This window comes from Cololabis saira, chromosome 4, assembly GCF_033807715.1.
Source record: "Cololabis saira isolate AMF1-May2022 chromosome 4, fColSai1.1, whole genome shotgun sequence".
NCBI lineage: Eukaryota > Metazoa > Chordata > Actinopteri > Beloniformes > Belonidae > Cololabis > Cololabis saira.
Window position 1 is genome coordinate 39,788,193 of NC_084590.1, and position 20,115 is coordinate 39,808,307.

The 20,115-nt window shown below is 41.0% G+C and overlaps 1 protein-coding gene across 2 annotated transcripts in view; it reads left to right on the forward strand.

Annotated features, from left to right (window-relative positions):
* Window positions 1-14,163, forward strand: part of LOC133442436 (LHFPL tetraspan subfamily member 6 protein) — a 60,948-nt gene extending 46,785 nt beyond the window's left edge. For both annotated transcript variants that reach the window (XM_061720430.1, XM_061720431.1), the window contains exons 3-4: window positions 8,183-8,281; window positions 13,329-14,163. In XM_061720430.1, the coding sequence (XP_061576414.1) occupies window positions 8,183-8,281; window positions 13,329-13,447 (218 nt within the window). In that variant the 3' untranslated portion in view covers window positions 13,448-14,163. The remainder of the gene's footprint in view (window positions 1-8,182; window positions 8,282-13,328) is intronic.
* The last annotated feature ends 5,952 nt before the right edge of the window (window positions 14,164-20,115 follow it).

A 20,115-nucleotide genomic window follows, 5' to 3' on the forward strand; every position in this document is an offset into this window, starting at 1 on the left:
AATTAGAATATTGTGATAAAGTCCTTTATTTTCTGTAATGCAATTAAAAAAAACAAAATGTCATACATTCTGGATTCATTACAAATCAACTGAAATATTACAAGCCTTTTATTATTTTAATATTGCTGATTATGGCTTACAGTTTAAGATTAAGATTCCCAGAATATTCAAATTTTTTGAGATAGGATATTTGAATTTTCTTAAACTGTAAGCCATGATCAGCAATGTTAAAATAATAAAAGGCTTGCAATATTTCAGTTGATTTGTAATGAATCCAGAATGTATGACATTTTTGCATTACACAAAATAAAGGACTTTATCACAATATTCTAATTTTCTGAGACAGTCCTGTATATAATCCTCAATATATCCTCAACCTGCCAACTCAGAGAAAGAGGAAAGCAACCAAATTCTGCAGTGTCTGTACAGCCGCCCGGATGATCCATCCAGTGTGATGTGGATCTACGAGATTCTGCGCCCGTCTGCTCCCGTCGTTACGTAACGACGGGTGCGATTTTACATAGGTCGGTCTCCGATGCGTGAAACCACGCCCACAACTAACTCTGCCAGCCGGAGCTTCCGCCATTTTTTCGTAGCGGTGTATCGCGATGGCCTCTGTTCGAGCTAGACATGCGAAGTGCTCTGTTGTTGGTTGTAAAAACCAACACAAATGTCTGTTTTCACAAACGCCCACAACTAACTCTGCCGGCCGGAGCTTCCGCCATTTTTTCGTAGCGGTGTATCGCGTCATTCAGGCAGCCAATCAGCACAGAGCCTCATTATCATAGCCCCGCCCACTCAGAATCCCGCATAGATAATGAGGATAGAGAATGGGAAGATAAAGACATGGATCGAAGGCTGAATTTCTAATTTATTTAGAAAAAACAATCAAAAGCTTGTTTTTAAGACATTCAAGGCCTGTTTAAAATAGGTATTAGATGCCATAATAGGTCCCCTTTAAAATCGGACAGGTTGCCGTGTTACGTCATGGTGTGCTGATTGATGCTTAAAAAACACCATGTTCACTGTAGTTCGGTTTTCACAATGAAAATACAAAGTAAGTGCAACATTTTGTAACTTTAATGCAAGTCATCCTTCTGCACCAGAAAACAGTGTCTTTTATTATAAATTTCATGAAATTGGCTTTTGTAGTCTTTGTGTAATCGTGCCTACAAAGAGAAAGTCTGCAAGGGATTGTCCAGTTTGGCAGAGGAAAAATCATGAGGACCTCACATGAATATGACCAAATAACTTGACTGTGTGAGCATTAATAGCGCTTTGACCTTTTCTGTAGCTGACAGCAGCAAATACCAGGGTGAAGAGGAGGAGGAGGGGGAGGAGGGGGGAATTCCTCATGGAGATGATACTGAATGAATTGTTTGAGGTTGCTCGTTTCAGTGTTTTGATGTTGCAGACCTGGTCTGCATTACGGCTTCCTGGCTTTTTATGTCGAAGTTGTAAAGGAAATGACTTAAAACTGAGCTAAAAGTCTTGGCTGGGAGTTTGTGCTTCAGGTCACATGATCTCTGTCTGGCGGGGTTTTTAAGTGCTTTACAGCCGCCGCATTACAAAGTCATTCTGATCAGAAACAATCTTAATGTGTGTACTTTTTTTTCTGAATGACAACGATGCCAGTCATTGGTAGCAGCATGTACTGTATTGGTATGCTTCTCTGTGCTCATGGCATATCACACATTCTTCCCATGCTCTGTTTAAATCTTTAAATCCCACCTTTTTCTGCATCACTGACATCCTCCATATCCCCATTTCTCAGTTCTCCTTTCAAATGAAAACCCCAGATCTAATCTTCCATAGAAAGTAAATAAATAAATAAATAAGAAACACTGCCTTCAACAGCCAAAGTGCCCAGAGGTGCAAGCCCCCTCTGAAAGCCACGGTGTTGATCTAACTTGAACGACAGAGAGAATCAAAGCGCGATAAGAAAAGGCAGGCTCGCCTTTGCTGAGCGTTGTGATGTGTGCCTCGTGTTTCAGGCGACGGAGCAGACATGCCGTGACATGCAGGGGGTGGTTTTTGTGCACGGACGAGTCACGCGGGCTCTTGAGGCCGATGTAACACTGGTAAACCCCCCTCTATTGTGTGTTTTATTTGCCTCTCGGAGGAGTGAACAGGTGGAGAATGAGAATGAGCTGAACCGCACATTAACATGTAAACAATATCAGTTTGGATCGATGCTTGTTTGAGTGGCTGGAACACTGTCTCAACCTGAAAAGGTGCCCCCCCCCCATGTCTTGAGAAAAGGATAATAAAAGTGAAGGACACGTGAACATGCTTTCCTTCCTAGGTGTGATAGCGCTGACATTTCCATGCCTCTTTTGGATGCCAAAAAGGGAATGTGTTACATTAAACCGGCTCATTCAGGCACGTCCCGGCTGCAATTCCCTGGCCACCAAAATTCTCTCCAGCTTTAGCGGCAGCGTTCTCCCCCCCACCCCACCCTCCTCCTCCTCCTGCCCTCTTTGGCCTCTTGAATGATAACCTTGAATGGTATTGTCTTGGGGAAGGGAAGGAGCGTAAAGAAATTCCTTGGGTCCTGACAGAGAGCAGGAACGCTCGACAAAAGGCATCAGCTCTCTGCAAATCAGAGAATTAAGGGGGTATATGAAAAGGGGGCAGCTTTTCATTCAGGTAAAAAGCTTTGACTGAAAAAAAAAAAAAATAAGAATAGGGGCCAATAGCTCAGCCCTGGCGGAATAAAACGCTTCTCTGTGTCCTTTCTAAACCGGCAAAAATCCGCTTTTCAAAACTCATCTCAACGAGACTGATGAAATCGGAGGCAACAAGAGGCAGCATAAAGATCACTATATTAGAGCAGAATTCATGGATCCGAACACTGATACGCGGGGCTGATTGTATTTGGTTAAGTCTCTTCCAGTTCACAGAAGAGCCTTTCAGAGCAGCCATTAGGCCTGAGATAGTTGCTCTGATAATGACCATGTGGAGATCAATTGAAACTCGATCTGTGAATAAGCTGCCTGGCTTCTCAGATCATGCACTGCACACTCGATCTCACCCTTTCTTCTCCTCATCATCTCTTCCGCTGAACTCTGTCGAACATCAGCTGGCTGCCCTGGCAACTTCATAGAAAAAAAAAAAGAAAACTAGGCAAGCTGTGTTTATTGGCAGGAAAAACAGCACGCTAAATAAACATCGTCTTTTATGATCATAGAGCAGCTTTTGAGCTCGCTGAAAACTAAAGGCATCTAAAACTTTGAATTGAGGTCGAACTGATGCTGCTGAAGGGGGAGTGAGCTCTTTGGATTCTTGGTGGTGTGCAGAAGTATGTTCCCATCCTCCATCTGTTGTGCAGTGTCATGTAGCTGCTGCGTAGCCTCTGAGACGGTCCGCTGCTGGTCTCCACCGAGTCCTCGTGGCAGTTTAGTGAAGCCTTGCAACAATTCCATCATGAGATAACAATCTGTTCGGGGGAAAATTAAGTTGTTTGTCGAAAAGAAAGGAAATCCATAAAAGGCTGTAATAAAGAGGCTCAATATGGCCCTTTGTAAACTGATGTAATACGGTATATTTGTCGTGCAATCTTTCAATCTTGTAACTATATCTGCATTGGATATATGTTTATTTTGTATATTTTTAGGACATTCAGGCTTTCAGAAGACCCAAGGGTTTTCAAAAGCTTTTGTAAAGGGGACATTTTCAGAGCGAGATCATTTGTCTGAGCATTTGGAGAGTTTTTTTCTGTGTTTGAAGTGACTTCCGACTCAGAATCTCCATTTTGTTTGGGGCACCTTAATGTCAAATTTGCAGGGTTCTGAGCACAACGACTCAAGTAAGGAGTGGCTGCCTAAACTCAGTCACATGTCCGCCAGACATTCCCCAATCCTTCGTTTCCTTTGGTCCTCTGGTCCACATCTGGCTCTCACAACATGTATGGCATACCAAAACCTGCTTATGCAATTAGGGCCTCATCTGTCTCATGCAACGCACGTCAAAACCCCAGTACGGTCCGGTTCCTGAACGTCAGGACACACCTGTAACTGAGCCAGAAGTGCCAAACATAGTCTCAACCAAGGTCATACTAATCAAAGCCTTGAGTCCGAATGGGTTAACTTTTGAATTTATTAAAAACAACTTATAATGTCAGCGCAAAATAATGTCAAAGATTTCAAGTCTAAACACATAATATTGTTTCCATGCAGCGAAAGAGTTTTGCATCATGCTATTACTAATATTTGTTCTCTGTCTTACTTCTTTTTCTTTTTGAGAAGGAATTTCTTAGCTAATATGAACTGATTTATCAGAAAGGGCTCATTAGTTTTATATTATCTCATGATGTGTTCTTAATAGTTTGATGCTTGGGACTGTTGTGAACAGTTGATAGCGATCTGAGCATCAGGAGATTATACCCCCAGAAAATAAGGCAATTAAAGCAAAAAGGACGTCATCCACAAAGTGATCATTTGCAGTCTGTTGGTGGGGGGGCGCAGGCCGAAAAGGTTAAGCACTTTCGTAGACGACGAGCACATGCGAGATAAGACAAATCCCCAATTGTCTGTTTGTGCAAATCGAGGCGCGTTGGTGTCATTTCTGGAAAGGAGAAGAACGACAGGAAGAATCTGCTCGGAGCAGTGTGTGTGTGTAGAGTCAGAGCCTAAAGGTAGACGCTCCGAGAGCTCCACGTGTTTCAAACAGCGCCGCTCTCAAATGTGAAAGGACGTCTTTCCACTCTAAGTAATCTTTTTTTCCCCACATCCCACTCTCCAGCCTCCCCTACCTCCAGTTTTCAATAACCCACATAGTGAGTGTGGAGGATGGGATTTGATGGAATTAACTATCCTGGGAAGAAATAAATAAATCAAAGAGATAAAAGCCAAAAGGGAAAACGTGGGACCACATGTGATACAGACCTGAATTACAACTTAGCGATTTGTTCGTATTTTTATTCATCTGCCCCCACAGTCATTTTGCGATGTGCAACGTCTCTCTTAATAGTGTCATGGTGAAATGTGAGCGCTCACATTGATTTCACCCGCTAAAATGTGGCAGGTTCAGTGAGTTTCTTCAAAAATAAAAAAATAAAAAAAACAACGGGAAACGACTTCAATTTATTGTGAAACCTTTTTTTCTGGGTTTTAATGTTTGTACGATACAAATCACCTACTATCTTCGCTGTGGTAAGAATTCCCCTCCTGTTTATAGTCTGAGAGCCACGTTCGGAGTCATCATCATCCGTCCTGATGTGGAAATTATGCACTGAAGTCTGTCTGTTTTTCCATTTTCCCCAGTGCAGAACAAAGCAGCCTCTTACCTGGGATTGTTTTAAGCAAAATTGTTTTAAGCAGATAAAAATTGAAGATTTTTTTTCTCTCCATCTATTCATCAGTCTGTCTTTACACCCGCTGTTATGACCCTCAGCATCCTCACTGACTTGGCTTGAGCTTTTATCCCAATTGTTTCAGTGGCTGCACCTTCTCCTTCCCACTGTAAGCTCTACGACTTCTAACTTCGATAAGTTTTTATCATAAAACTTTGACTTATCTCAGCTCGAGTGTACAGTCTTCATTTTTACGTTGAGTTCCAGCCAGCCAGGTTGATGCGCCGCTTCATCCAGATCAGGATTTCACAGGGAGCTGGTGCTCCACAAATCTTGACTTTCCAAATGGAAATATTCCACTTTGCTGGATAGAATAATAAGATTTTTTTTTCCTTTTTTTATTCTGAAAAAAAAAAGCCAAGTGTTTCCTTATGTGTCCTCCATTTTACTGCGAAGAAATTCGATTTGATTATATGCTGCTGTATCTCTGCCTTCCACTTGAAAGAGAATTTCTGATTTTGTTTAATATTAATCATGAATACATTACCACGCTGGCATGCTTTACAGTCTTTACTGTTACAAATTTACAACTAACCGCATTTGATGAAATGTTATAACTGACAGTATTCAAATTACTCGCGCGTGCACGCGGATACCTCTGACTGTAATTTTGTACCTCGTCGTGTGAGTGCTGGAACAGGAACTTACATCAGCCGCTCCTTGTTTTAGTTCTGCTGTGCTGCTCTGCTGAAGGTGGTAATTTCAGCGGTCCGGAGCAGAAACGCTTCTGAAATTCTCTTAAGGGTCTGACCGAGAAATGGCTGACTTGTAACAGATATGATAATCCCTGGATGCCCTCTGATCCTCAGCTGTAATGACACAGACTCGGCCCAAGCTTTTTTTTTTCTTTTCTTTTTTTTTTATACACATATATATCCCCTCATTCTCATCAGCATGCCAGAGTTTTGCTGAATTGATTTTCTAGCAGCAGTCAGCCGGTCTGTTTTTCTCACTCAGCTGCACCGGTGACATTCGTTGTCCTTTTGGCTTCTCCTGATGGGAGAAACACAGATGTCTTTTTTTTTTTTTTTTTTTTTACCTTTCCTACTTCATTTTAGATGTTAGCCTGATCGTCCAGCCAATCTGCCTTAGCATGTGGATTAATTCCTGCTTGTTACCACAGGTACATGCAGTACTGGAGTTGAGGGGGGATGAAGGGGGATGGCATCCCCCCCTGAAATAAAAACGGTCCAAATCATCCCCCTGTAAAACTGCCATCCCCCCTTTCCATCCCGTATGTCATTTCATCAATTAATGTGGTTTTACTGCTATTTCAACATTTAGAGTCATCACCAGAAAAATAACACCAGAAAAATAACTTATTTGACAATTTTCACCTGTTCCAAGTAAATTTTCACCTGAAATAAGTAGAAAAATCTGCCAGTGGGACAAGATTTATCTTCTCATTACAAGCAAAAAAATCTTGTTCCACTGGCAGATTTTCTACTTATTTCAAGTGAAAATCTACTTGAAACAGGTGAAAATTGTTGTTTTTTTCCAGTGATGAGTCTTGTTTTAAGTGTAATAAGATTTTTTTTACTAAAATGAGAAATTTTAACTAGAAATAAGACAAATATTCTTGTTGATTCATTTTGAGTTTTTGCAGTGATCCATTTGACTTATCCTGTGAAGGACAGAATCATATTGATAAGTTCAGAAAAGTGTTTTTTATTGTTGTGTTTTGATGTATTTGATGTAAGCCCAGTGGATATTTAAAGCTTACAGAAGGCTGCATTTAACTGCTGCTACAGTATGTCCTTCCTGCAGTATTTCTGCAGGTGTTTTGGTCAGTGCTAATATTTGTAATGTATTATATTATTTGTATTCAGCACAAATTATCTGTCTCCATATAATAAAATCCACCATCCCCCCTGATTTTTTTTTACAACTCGAGTACTGGGTACATGTAACAAGGCTGCCCTGGATGGCAGGGCTCATCATGACTTCGCTTGCCTCCTTTTCCTTCACTACCATCCTCACATCCAAAGCACGGATAGCAGGGCAAACGCATCTGAAGGGATTAAGCTAATGAGATGGAGAGCCACCTACCAGGGGCCCCCACAGGGTAATTTTAAGAGACGCTTCTTGACATCCAGAGAATAACTTATCAAGACCTGGCTATAGGCAAATATTGAGGATATTAATCCTTAATGTAATGGCCTCAACTAGATTTTACTCTTGTCTCTGCGAACAGCTTTAAGCACAGTCATAAGTCTCTTTAATCACTGACATGAAGCAGTCCCTCAAGGATTCTCCAGAGTTTTACAGTAATTATTGCTTACCAAAGATGCTTGTCTTCCTCACCGTTGCCGGTGTGAGGAATTGCCAGGCTATTTGCATATGTTGGTTGCTCATTTGCAGGAGCTCTATAAGCTGCTAAGGCGCTTTTTGTTTTGCCGCAGTAAAAACTGGAGGAAGTGGGAAAAACACAGTCTGTGTCACTTTTGTATCATTGGGCTTCAGCTTTAACTGCAGGGACAGACCTGTGCTACTATGATGACATCACATCAAGGTGCCTTTTCTTTTAAAGATTGAGAGAAAACCTCTTCAGTTTAAATTAATATCTTTTCCCCCGAATGAAACGATGAGGAAAAAAAACAACCGACAAGTGGTTTTGCATTTTTTATTCTCATTCCTGAGACGCGTCTCCACAAATAGCATCTCCCAAAAGCAACACCCAAGTTCATCGAGGAGCTTGAAGATGACTTTGTCCTCACCTCCGACGAGACAAGCCGTGTTTTATCACCTCATTTTGAGATATTTCTGAGCCTGCGCTGATGTGATGACCTAAAGCAATGTCTTCATGGTTTCTCTCCGTGTCCTCCTCAGGTCTGCTCATTGGGTCGGGCTGCGCCCTCTATCCTCTGGGATGGGACAGTGAGGAAGTACAACAGACCTGCAACAACAGCTCAAACCAGTTTCAACTCGGTGAGACGTCCGCCACACACAGATTTCTTCATAAACATGATTCGTGTTTGCAGGATGTCTGAGTCTCAGAGCAAAAGAATCTATAAAAAGAAAAAAGTATGACTTGCACCTAGCCCCTGACATTGCCCTCTCTCAGAAAACCTGTGCTGTCATATATACTGTATAATATAGACATGGAAGCACTTCTGTAGTGTTTAAAATGCACAACAAAACATCAAGCAACCCTCCAGTAGCTGGTGAGTGTTTTATAGCAATAAATATGTGCTGAGAATCACTAGGAGCTAGATTTGTGCTCTGTATGCAGCTGGCATTATCAGAGCCATCTCACAGACAGTAATATGCCACTTTATCAGACACCGGGGAAGTGGAAGAGCTTTTCATACCGCAGCTGCTCCTTTAATTAATACTAATCAAATAGTGCTTGATTTTTTTACAGGTCATTTAAATATTGTATTAAACGCTGCAATATTGGCAAACACTGTAAGAGAAAAGGGGGAATCATTTTGTGTTATTGAAAAATAGATAAATAAATACTTGGGTATTTTTTCCATTAAAGGAGCATGAGGCAGGATTGAGGCAGGATTTATGAAAAAAATTCGTAAACGTAAACAGATGAGGTTGTGTTACAGAAGAGGAGCACAAGTTAAGCAGGACATTCCTTGCAACGGTTTTTCTCTATTTTTAACTGTAAACTGTTTTTTTTATGTTTATGTTTTTTTATGTTTATGTTGTTATGTTATATTTTCATGGACAGCCTTAACATTTAAAGGAGCTTGAGGCAGGATTGAGGCAGGATTTATGAAAAAAATTTGTAAACGTTTTAAGTTTTCTAGTAATAATGTCAGATGAAGCGTTCCAAACCCAAAAGAATGAGCCCTCTAGCGTATTTCTCCATTGCCTTGAACAGGCTGTGTGCTGCAAAATGCACTGCAATTGTGACCCGAATTTCCCGCGCTGTCCTGTGGATGTGACGTCACATGACGCTGCATGTGCGTTCTCCCCGTTCTCCCGTGCCGGCTTCACTGTTGGCTGCAGTACCCCCGACGGCCGTCGTGGTGAAGGGTGGCGCTAATGAGTCATTTCTTAAAAGGAGCCTCATGCTCCTTTAAGGTGGCTCATCTTGTTTTGTTCTTTGACAAACAGATTTTGCCTTTTCAAATGGAAAATGTTTGTCCTTGTGGATCACGATTTAAGCCAATTATGTTGCTTTAATTCTCCTGATCGATTTGGATGTTTGGTATTGAAATCTTACCTTGATGTTGACTCCACTAAGACACCAGGTTCATGTCTGGTGGACCATGATTACCCACAGCCAGCTTCTGAGAAATTCAACCAGCTGTTTCTGTCCCGAACATCTGGTCAAGTCTATTCTCATCATAAATTGTGAAATGGCCCCAAAAGGAAAATACATTTGTTGCTTTTGTGTTGAAATATTTCCCAAATACATACTATTTCAACCAGTAGAACTGATACACACTCATTTCGGTCACAAGACCAGACACGTACATATGCTGTAATGTTCTGGTGTGTGGAGAAGTGGCACATCTTTACTCCCAGACTTTGGCCTTTTGACTCTTTTCTCCTCATTATAAAGACAAATGGCAAACCTTGTCCTCTCATATAGTTGTCAAAGTGAAAAAAATTACTATTCTGCTAAAGTTAAGTGCAATAATCTGGCAGTGCCATTTAGAAGCATGAGAGTAAGTGGAGGCCATAACCATCATACAAATTCAAATCTGTTATTATAAAAATATGCACAAATACACATATATGTTCACATTACAAGAGCACCTATACATGCCAAGTATTAGCTGCCACTGATCACAAAAGAGCAAGGATTGTTATATGGAATACACCCACTGCATGGTAATCAAAGTTAGCTTTGGCTACCAGCTCCTTCAGTGGATCCCTGCAGATATATATCCAGAGCTGCTGTCAGACATTCACGGCTGAATATACCGTTTAACATGTTCACGGTGGTGAAATCAAACATTACTGTCACATTTAAACAGTGCTGAGATAATAGAAACAGCTGGTTCCTTCATGTAGCATGATGACTACAGATGAGGACGTGATAGTGGCTAGCCAGTTGCTGAATTGACTGTCAATCATAGGCTATTAGAAATAAATGTATTGTTTTATATAAATTCTCCTGGCATGATTAAAAAAAATCCACCCCCCCCAAGAGTTGTTTTGGGTTTGAAATCAAATGATTGAGACCAAAACGTTGTTTTTAAACCAGGCAGCAGAGATTGACTTGCTTATGGGTCAATGCCTGCTTCAATGCGTGATGCCTATATTTTCTGAAAAACAGATTTTTTTTCAATTCAAAACAGGTTTAAATGGATAAAAAAATACCACATATATAAACTACCTGTCCCATATATGGACTCACTTGAATTTTACAAAAAATACTAGTTATCTAGGATTTTGTTGATATTTTAAGCGTCAAAATGTCATGTGGTGCGACCGTCCGACCAGGACTCTTGTTTTGAAAACTTTTTTTGAAATCACTCTAAATGTATTTAAATCAATCTTCTGCCCTATATCTGGCATGATTTCTGGTTTGTCTTGTAGTGTGTGAGATTCATACACATTTGTATTTATATTTCCATCATAATATACAAACAAAGTTTGACTGATGACGTCCATTTTATGAAATATCATGTGGCGCGACCATTAAAAAACAACCATTTTTGTATAATACTGAAAACTTGTAAAAAGATGTCAAGATGTTAAGGAAATTAGTTTATTTTAATATGAATCATGGTTGCACCACATGACCATTTTTAAGGCTAGTGCCAATTAATCTTGACAAAAAAACTCTGAAATCACTTAATTTAAAATTTTTATATGAATTTTTGTGTACACAACATGCTTAATGTTTGAACTACTGCAATAGATATTCTTTATTTTATTATTTTAAAATTGACCTGTTGAAAATCCTTATTCGTCCTTGACCCTTATGCAGCCAGCCACTAGCGGCCCAATCTTAGTTCACATGAGCCTCAATCCGGAAGTTAGATGGTTGGTCCGGACCAACCTGTGGTGCTTCATTCTGAAAGTTCATCGGGTCCTTGTGTCTGATTCCCTGGCTGCCCGAGCTGCAGTGTGTAAATTGACATGAGTCCAGCACGGCCAAGCACAAAATAGACGGTCACTTCTGGTCAGAGCGGACGGTCACTTCTGGGGCTCTTCTAAACCGCTCCGTGACGCCTCCACTAGGAACGCTCTCATTGACTAGAAATGGTCACAATTCCCAGGGACGAGTGCGACAGTACAAAGCCGCTTTGCAGCCCTTCTATGCCCAGTGGGACTCATTTATCTGTCACCCTGCTGTACACTGGTGCCTACGCTGTAGAATTATTTTCATGTCTGCCCAACATGAATGAACAGAGATCTCAGCGAGAGGTTTTTGTGATGTGCTACTCTGAACAGAGGAATCAAAGGATGAATGAACATCAAGTCACTTGACACCATCTGCAACAAGGCAAAAACAGCAATTGTGTTTGCTCTTTTTACTTTAAGGGGAAGAAATGTGATTAAAAAAAACAACACTACGTTTTCTGTTATGTGAATTTCTGCTTCACACAGATTACAGCAGCTAAGATGCCGTAACTATATATAAACCTCTTCTGTGTAATTAATTTGGATATAATTCTGGAGGACTTATCTCCCTAAATATAAACAAATTTCCATTGGAATTTCAAAGCACATCCTCAGAAGTAATTATTTTGGATATTCTCTTTTCAGTTTGTTGTTTCTTCTATGAAAGAGCTGACTCTTGGTTTATTATTTCATACTACGTCAGTGAGCTCTTCACTGCTGCAGGCAAATTAATTTTTTCTTGTTTAAGACTGTTGTTGTTCCGGTTTCACCCCGTCTCTTGATGAGATGGTAATTTAACACAAAGGATGTGTTCGCAAAATGTGAATTTCCCCGTCATTAATTCATTTCTCTTTTATTAATCACCTATAGAGAAGTCAGGTCTTGCACACTTTGAATACCAGTGAATGCTCCCTTTGAAAACGATCAACAATAAATGAAGTATGAAAAAGCCAACTAACTGTTATTGACTACATTGACAGCTTTAATTAGAAAATAGACAACCTGCAGTCACATTGTGAAAACAGCTGGGACTGTCCTTTTCTCTCAAGCGTGACACTGACACCGTGAAAATTGTGCTTGTTGCTAGAAGATATGTTTCTGAGAAGTAAGCATTTTCAGTTTTGGTTTTTCAATAAGGTTTCCAACGCGAGAACACAGCTGATTCCGTCCTCTCTCTCTCTCCTTCCACCCAGCTATTAATTAAAAAACTCTATACTCACTCAGATACTCTCACAAAATCGAAAGTTTATAATGAGCCGTCCGGGCACTCATTAAAATATTTTCCGAAAACTGGAATCAAATGTCTTTCTCATCCTGTTTCAAAACGTGAGTTCCTTCCAGGATTTATGCACTATAGGCCTTATTTTAAAGTTCTACTCAACAGTTTGTCCAACTTGTGCGCTTCTTTAGCGTGCATTTGTCACAAACCAGACTGTTTGCAAATGAGGTAAAACTATGTTTTGTGCTTTTAACAAGTTTCACAGGCACAAGTGAAATGTAGTGGCAGAATGAGCAAGAATGTTCATGGGCTCGCTCAATTTTCAGTCCTTAAAACTGGCACATTGTTAAAGAAAGGAACTAAGTTTTTACACAATACATGATGTGCACTGATTATATATTTCAAATGCACACAGGGATTTTGGTTTGACATGATTTGCAAAACGTTTTATTATTATTCGATACAAGGAGGATGTTTGGAGGACCTGCAAAGTTTGTATTCTCAATGGAGCTCTATTTTTAAATCGCCAAAGTGATGTATGATTTATTAGGGGTTTCCTTCATGGCTCTATAAATGTATATCAACTTGTGCACTTCTCAAACTCTTTCCTGTCAAACATAAATCTTTCCATTCACGGGTTTTTGTAGATTTCCTGTCATTCCGACAGATGAAATAAAGACTGTAAAAACATTCTACTGATTCTTCTGCTCCGCTCTGCAGGCTCCTGTCAGATCGGCTGGGCGTACTACTGCACGGGGGCGGGGGCGGCCGGCGCCATGCTGCTCTGCACCTGGCTGTCTTGTTTTGCCGGGAAGAAGCAGAAGCAGTACCCGTACTGACGAGAGCGTCGGAGACGGGGAACAGACAAGAGACCTCGGGCGGTTTACGACAAAAGGGAGAGGACTCCGATTCCGTGGGCTCGCACCGGGTCAGCACATCAGGCACCAAAGACACCAGGTCATCATGGTGCGCTGCACATCGTGGGACACTGCTCATCTGACAGCTGCAGGGACTCTTTCAGAACACGCACACACACACACACACACTCACACACACACGGCTCTGAGAAACCGGTACTTCAATGATGAGATGTTCGTTAATGACAAATGTATGGACCAATCCTGTTTGTAAAATGTTACTTTTTATTTAACGAAAAGAGGGTTTGCTTTCTTCTTCTTTTTTGTCCTCTTCTTCTACAGTCGTTGATGTTTATGTGTTAGTGTAACCTGTGATGAACAGAGAAGTCAGATTCCCTTATTGTTACCTGAAGTGTTTTGCGTCTCCTTAATTGTGTCTTTTTCTTGCCTTAAACACGACCTGAAATGCAATAATCCTTATATTGTTTAGCAGTGCAAAACTGACTGCCTGCCTGCCTCCTCAACTCAGACTTTTCAGATTTCCAAATATTTTAAGCATAGTTTATTTAACGCATTCATAAAGATATACATTGTATATTGTATTGTATTTTATCATGTTATCACATGTTTTGTATCCACTCTCAATTTATTCTTTGTCATTCTTTCCTGTTTTGTAAATAAATGTTTACTGAAATCCAGCTTTAAAGTAGGGTTTTTTTTATTCATTGATGGATGGCTCCATGCCCTGGAGCTAAAAAAGAACAGGCATTCCCACTCTCACATTCCTACGAAGATTTTCCCACGACTTTTCCCCCCCTTTTATCTCCATTCTGTACATAAGGGACTTTTTTTCTCCCCTTTTTTTAAAACCCCCAATCAATAAAGACGATAAGGAGAGACAGCTCTGTGAATTTACCTTTCCGTTGTTATTGATGATGTAAATCTAACGACCTGTAGTCAAGACTATTTGCCTTTTGATGTTTTTTTTTTTTCTTGCTTTAAAGTCTCAGAGCCTGGGATGAAACTGTTCCCCAGGAAATTGCGCTGCTTGGCATTCGCCTGTCTATCAGCATAATGTCCAGGGACACCTCGACGCGCATGCATGGCGTGAATAACGGCACCGATAAACCTTTAGTCGCAGTTGCCACGGCTGCGTGTGTGTCATCAAAGACGTAAACTGTGCCCAGCTTTTCAGTCACTATTTTTAGCCATTTGTTTCTCTGTTGATTTTTTTTCTTTTTTTTTTTTTTTTTGCATTCCTTTGATTAACAAACACCATCTCCAAGTCCAAGTGTTCTGTGCGAAGTCAGCTCATCTACAATGCAGCTGCTCTGCGTGCATTTGGCCCTCATTAGCAGTTCCATTTCCTCGCAACACTCAGCTTCCACCACATAATGGAAACACCCCCTCTCCTCCCAGCCCCACTCGAGAAATATCTCCCTGCACATCTGATGTTTAATGTCTCTGCATTCTGCTCGCGCTCTCTGATCTACTGTGCTGATTGATATCAGCTATGAATGTTACAGAGAGTCAACCAGATGCCTCATCAGCAAAGGCTTGTGACATATTGGGGTCAAGTCGGAGCATTCCCTCCTTTATATCAGCACCTGAACCTCAGACCGACAGAATGCGGCGGTGGGCCCGATAACGCGGGCGACTGATTGTCATAAAACATGCCAAATATGCGGCTACAGAGAATTACAGCTGCTCTCATAAACGGATATCAGAAACTGCTGGAACTGAGGAGAATTTCGACTGACAAGTGTGGATGTTCACTGTCGGCGTGTAATGTGGCTATGTTGTTAGGACCACACACAAAATTAAACTCATCAGCATCATTCTCTGACATATAAGCCGCAGGATCTGTTTCTTCTTCTTTTAATTTGATCCAACTTCTAACTTTTAAGAGCAACTGCCAAACCTAAAGATGCTAAGCGTTGGGATTGAAAAATGTAATCACGTTAAACCTCAATGGAGATAAGACACAAATACAAAGTTAGCCTGAAATGAAACGTAAGAGCTTTGTGAAGGACAGGCCAGCTCCTCCGGGCTGTAATGGAGTTCTGTATCAGAAGGTTTGCCGAAGTGAAGATAACTCAAGTTAACAACAGCTTTTTACTCCGAAGCCGAGAGGAAGTTACAGAACGCATGATGTTTTTTTTCATCTCTGGTGAGAATGACAGCTTCAGGAGAAGTGAACGATCACACCATAAGGTGTAAATGCAGACAACAAATCTCTGCTGAAGATGTTGTTACGTTTACTTGCAAGCACCCATGGGAGCTCAACGCTCTTCAACTTTAGAAAGTGTCTACTGTCAGACTGGTGAGGACATTTTATTAGTTGGTGTGTGTTTTGTCTGTTTGCATATAGTTTCTCAGTTATTTAAAGGGAAAGTTTTGTTTTTTACAACCTGGACCTTATTTTTCTAGCATTTTTTATGGTCGTATACTCACCCAGAAAAGTTTGGTGTCATTTGGAGTCCTTCGGAAGATATTAGGAGTTTTGTGCGAGCCGCTTATCCATATAATGGTAGCAAATGGGGGCACAGCGGGACACAGACGATGCAGCGTCTAAATAACACATTATTGCCGCGAAACTCGTTCATTTCTTTTGCCCACTCTTGCTACATCTTAGTCCCCAGGTTTTTATTCAGTTAAACACATAATAACTCACTAACAACAAGGAAATCAGTTTGTAAACAAGACCTCTGAACTCATGACGTCATCTCTGTGCGCGCATCCCGGACAGGTTCAGCTAGACTTAAAACGGTAACTTAGACTAAAAAACGGTAAGGACGTCCATCATATTCAAAGTCGTCGTCCACAACCTCAGAATTTGACAAATATTCAGACATGTTTCAAATAACTATCAGTAAACTAACAGTAGCGAACTCCAGCTGTACACAGAGCTGTGTCTGCGATGCGCGCACAGAGATGACGTCATGAGTTCAGAGGTCTTGTTTACAAACTGATTTCCTTGTTGTTAGTGAGTTATTATGTGTTTAACTGAATAAAAACCTGGGGACTAAGATGTAGCAAGAGTGGGCAAAAGAAATGAACGAGTTTCGCGGCAATAATGTGTTATTTAGACGCTGCATCGTCTGTGTCCCGCTGTGCCCCCATTCGCTACCATTATATGGAGAAGCGGCTCGCACAAAACTCCTAATATCTTCCGAAGGACTCCAAATGACACCTAACTTTTCTGGGTGAGTATACGACCATAAAAAATGCCAGAAATAAGGTCCAGGTTGTTAAAAAACGAAACCTTCCCTTTAATATTTAGATGAAAAGGTTTTCCCACATACATATACAGTAACTGTTTCCCTTTTGTCCAGTGGCCGAACCTTTATAGCAGGAGTAGAAAACACTGGTGCATATGTGAATAACTGTGCCCAGCTGTCAGAAAAGGCCCAAATCTTTTAAGTTACACTAACTTATTCAGATAATTCTTCTTGGTTTTTGCTCATTTTTTTCCACCGATGTTGCTGCAAAATCAACATCCTCGGACGCTCTGTCTTATCATCCAGTCGGAGGATTTTCTCAGGCGTTTAACATCCATTTGAGTTATATTAGGACTAAGGAGCCTCTTCAGTGTTTGTGACATGCTTGGCAGTCTTCTAAAAAAAAAAAAAAGAGGTACGTGGACACAAGTTCCTACACTGCTTACAGGAGATGCCAATCAGCTGTGAATGTTGCTTCAGAGATCTGAGGAATACCACGCTGAAGTGGACAGGGAAGCAAAGGGGGATCCACGATAACATACACGGGACAACCCGCATCAGCAGAGAGGATCAGAGGCTGTTTCTCAAAGCTCACACAGAGGCAAAGATGGATTACAGCTCAAGCTTCAGCAACTCACCCTCAGGGATACGCTGCCCATGGTTAGCAGGGTTTTTGAATTAGTAGTCTGAAGTCAGAAAAAGGTAAAGGTCATACAGGGAGAGGGTATTTGAGCAAGGAGAGATGTCTGCTCAGCTTTAATAGTGCCAGTGTTTACCTTTCAAAGACCTTGCACACACACACACACACACACACACACATACAGGTGTTTCCAATTCTGGACGATTATACTTCTACTTGAGTTCAGAGTGAGCGGAGCGACGGCGCTCGAGGCGAGAGTCCAGAGCAGGCCGGCAGATGTTTTGGCTTCCACAGGTGATGATAACAGCATTAGCCACGGCTCACTTCCATTCAAGTGACCCACTAAGTAATGACAATGTTACACTGAGGCATGATACACAACACCAGGGCCATGAAAAACGAAACACCCCGGACCTTTTCATGTTCTTACATGCAGAGGGAACGTTTCATTTCTGCCACATTAAAGCGACACAACGGAGGCAGAGAGTCTGAGAGATGACACATAGTCCCTAACAAAGGCCTATCTGGAATAAATTAAATAATTTATGTAGATTTAAAATGGAAATGCAAGCCTTTAATGTTTTTTGATTGAACAGAGAGATGAGGGTGATAGTCCCCCCTCAGATATCCATTTTATGACTATTTACTCAGCTGCAGCTAATTTGAAGGAGAAATTAAAGTCTGGTGTTTTCAATCAATGTGACGACAGTCACGTGTGGGTTGGTGACCTGTCTATTCCCAGACCAGCAATTTCCCGAAGTCTGAGCTAGTCTGCTAATGTATGTAAAAAGAATAAATTCTTGAGCCAAAACCAGCCGCCTCAAAGCAGCTTCTTCCCCCGAGCAGACACTCTGTTGAACACTCAGGAACAGCCCCCCCCCCTCACACCGAACAAGTCAATCAACACCCTTCAGCTCATCCACCGCATGTGTGCTGCAACCTCACACTTACAATAGTGTTATTAATACATTATCATTCCTCTGAACTGCCTTGCACTATATTTATCTTTAAATATACCTGACACCACCCATTGTGTCTATTTATTTATTTGCAATTGTACATACTGTATTTATTCTCATATAATATACCACCTTCATTATATTCTTATTGTTTTGTTTTGATTGACTTTACTCCTTCATGTTTATTTTTTATCCTTATATGTTAAGTGGCTGTTGTACTTGCAAGCAAAGATTAACTGGCGTCAAATTCCTTGTTTTTGTCTGCAAACATGGCCAATAAGCTGATTCTGATTCTGATTAGATCCATCTGTAAAGAGTATGGACCTGCCAGACCATAGTCAGACAGATAATGTACATGTTGCTTCCACTGCAACTTCTTATCAACTGCAAATCAAATCTGAAAAATTTGGATAACATAGAAATTAAAAAAGAAACAAAAAATAACAAAAAACCTGAATTTACTTGGGCTTTTATTTAATTGCAGATTCACGAATGCAAGATGTTTCACGTTTTGTCTCATCAGCTTTACTTTGTGTAAATACACATCTATTTCTACATTTTTAGGCCTGCAACATACTCGAAAAGATAGAATGGTCGAGGGAAATGTGTGAAAGTCCTTGATAAGTTTAAAAACAACATTCCTCAGAAAATATTGGAAGGAAATTGCAATATTCTCTGTACATGCATATTATTATTGATTGATTGATTCAAGAAATTTTGAGGAATTTCAGTGGGTAAAGGGCCAAGAGTGAACACTTGAGGTACACAACTGTGATCCGGCAGACGTTGTTTGTCGAAAAACTGGTTGATTTACCTAAAGCTGGTTCAAAGAAATGGAAATCAAAGATTGGAAACGCTTTGTCGAGCAACACAATATGGAGCTACATTCATGAGTGCCCATTAAAGTTTTACTGGGGAAAATGCTTTACGTTAACCTTGTCAAAGGCTGACATTGACATGTCTCCAGGGCATCTTGGGAACATCTGGAGACAGTACAGTACATGTCTGTTAAAATGTGCTATTCTTCAAACCAAAAGACAATAAAGGACGATCCAAAGTGTTAATCAGCAACAAAACCCCAGATTTGTGATGCTATGTGATGGTGTCAGTGGCCTTCGCAAAGCAATTTACACTCCTGTGATGGCAGCATTAACACAGAAAAGCCCCATTTTTACTGGTGCGTGCTTCTTTTGAAATCGATGATACAACCTCCCATAATCTAATTCTGAGGTCCAACAAATGCTCTGCCATGTGAAAATGGGAGGAAATAAAAATCAGCGAAGCTGGACAATTCTGATGAACTCTGTAAATCTGAACCACTGACTAAACTACGCATTTACACACTCTGACAGCCAAAGAGAACCAAAAAGATTGTTTAAGAGTTTTTGACACTCGAACTTATTCTCTCCAGCATAAAAAGATATTTTTGTAGAAAAGGCCCCCTTTCGTGCTCTAGCACCTATCAGGTGAGCCCAAGCTGTGTGTGGAGGTGAGTCCAACTGTATCTAGCAACTGTATCTAGTATCTAGAAGTTTCCACGACATTCCACGTCCCTGCCTTTTTCGGGCTGTTCCCAGCTAGACCCCGCGGGTGTAGACCCGGCCACCAGGCTCTCGACATTGAGCCCCACCTCCAGGCCTGGCTTTAGACGGGGCCCCGGTGACCCTTATCCGGGCAAAGGTGATCCATGTTTTTGTTGTTCATAAGGGGTCTTTTGAGCTGCAGTTCGTCTGGCTCCTCACTTAGGACCTCTTGTCTTGGCTGACTCCACCTGGGGGCAAAAAGGCCAGTTCAGAGTCATTCAGAGGAGAGGCAGAAGGTTTGGGAGTA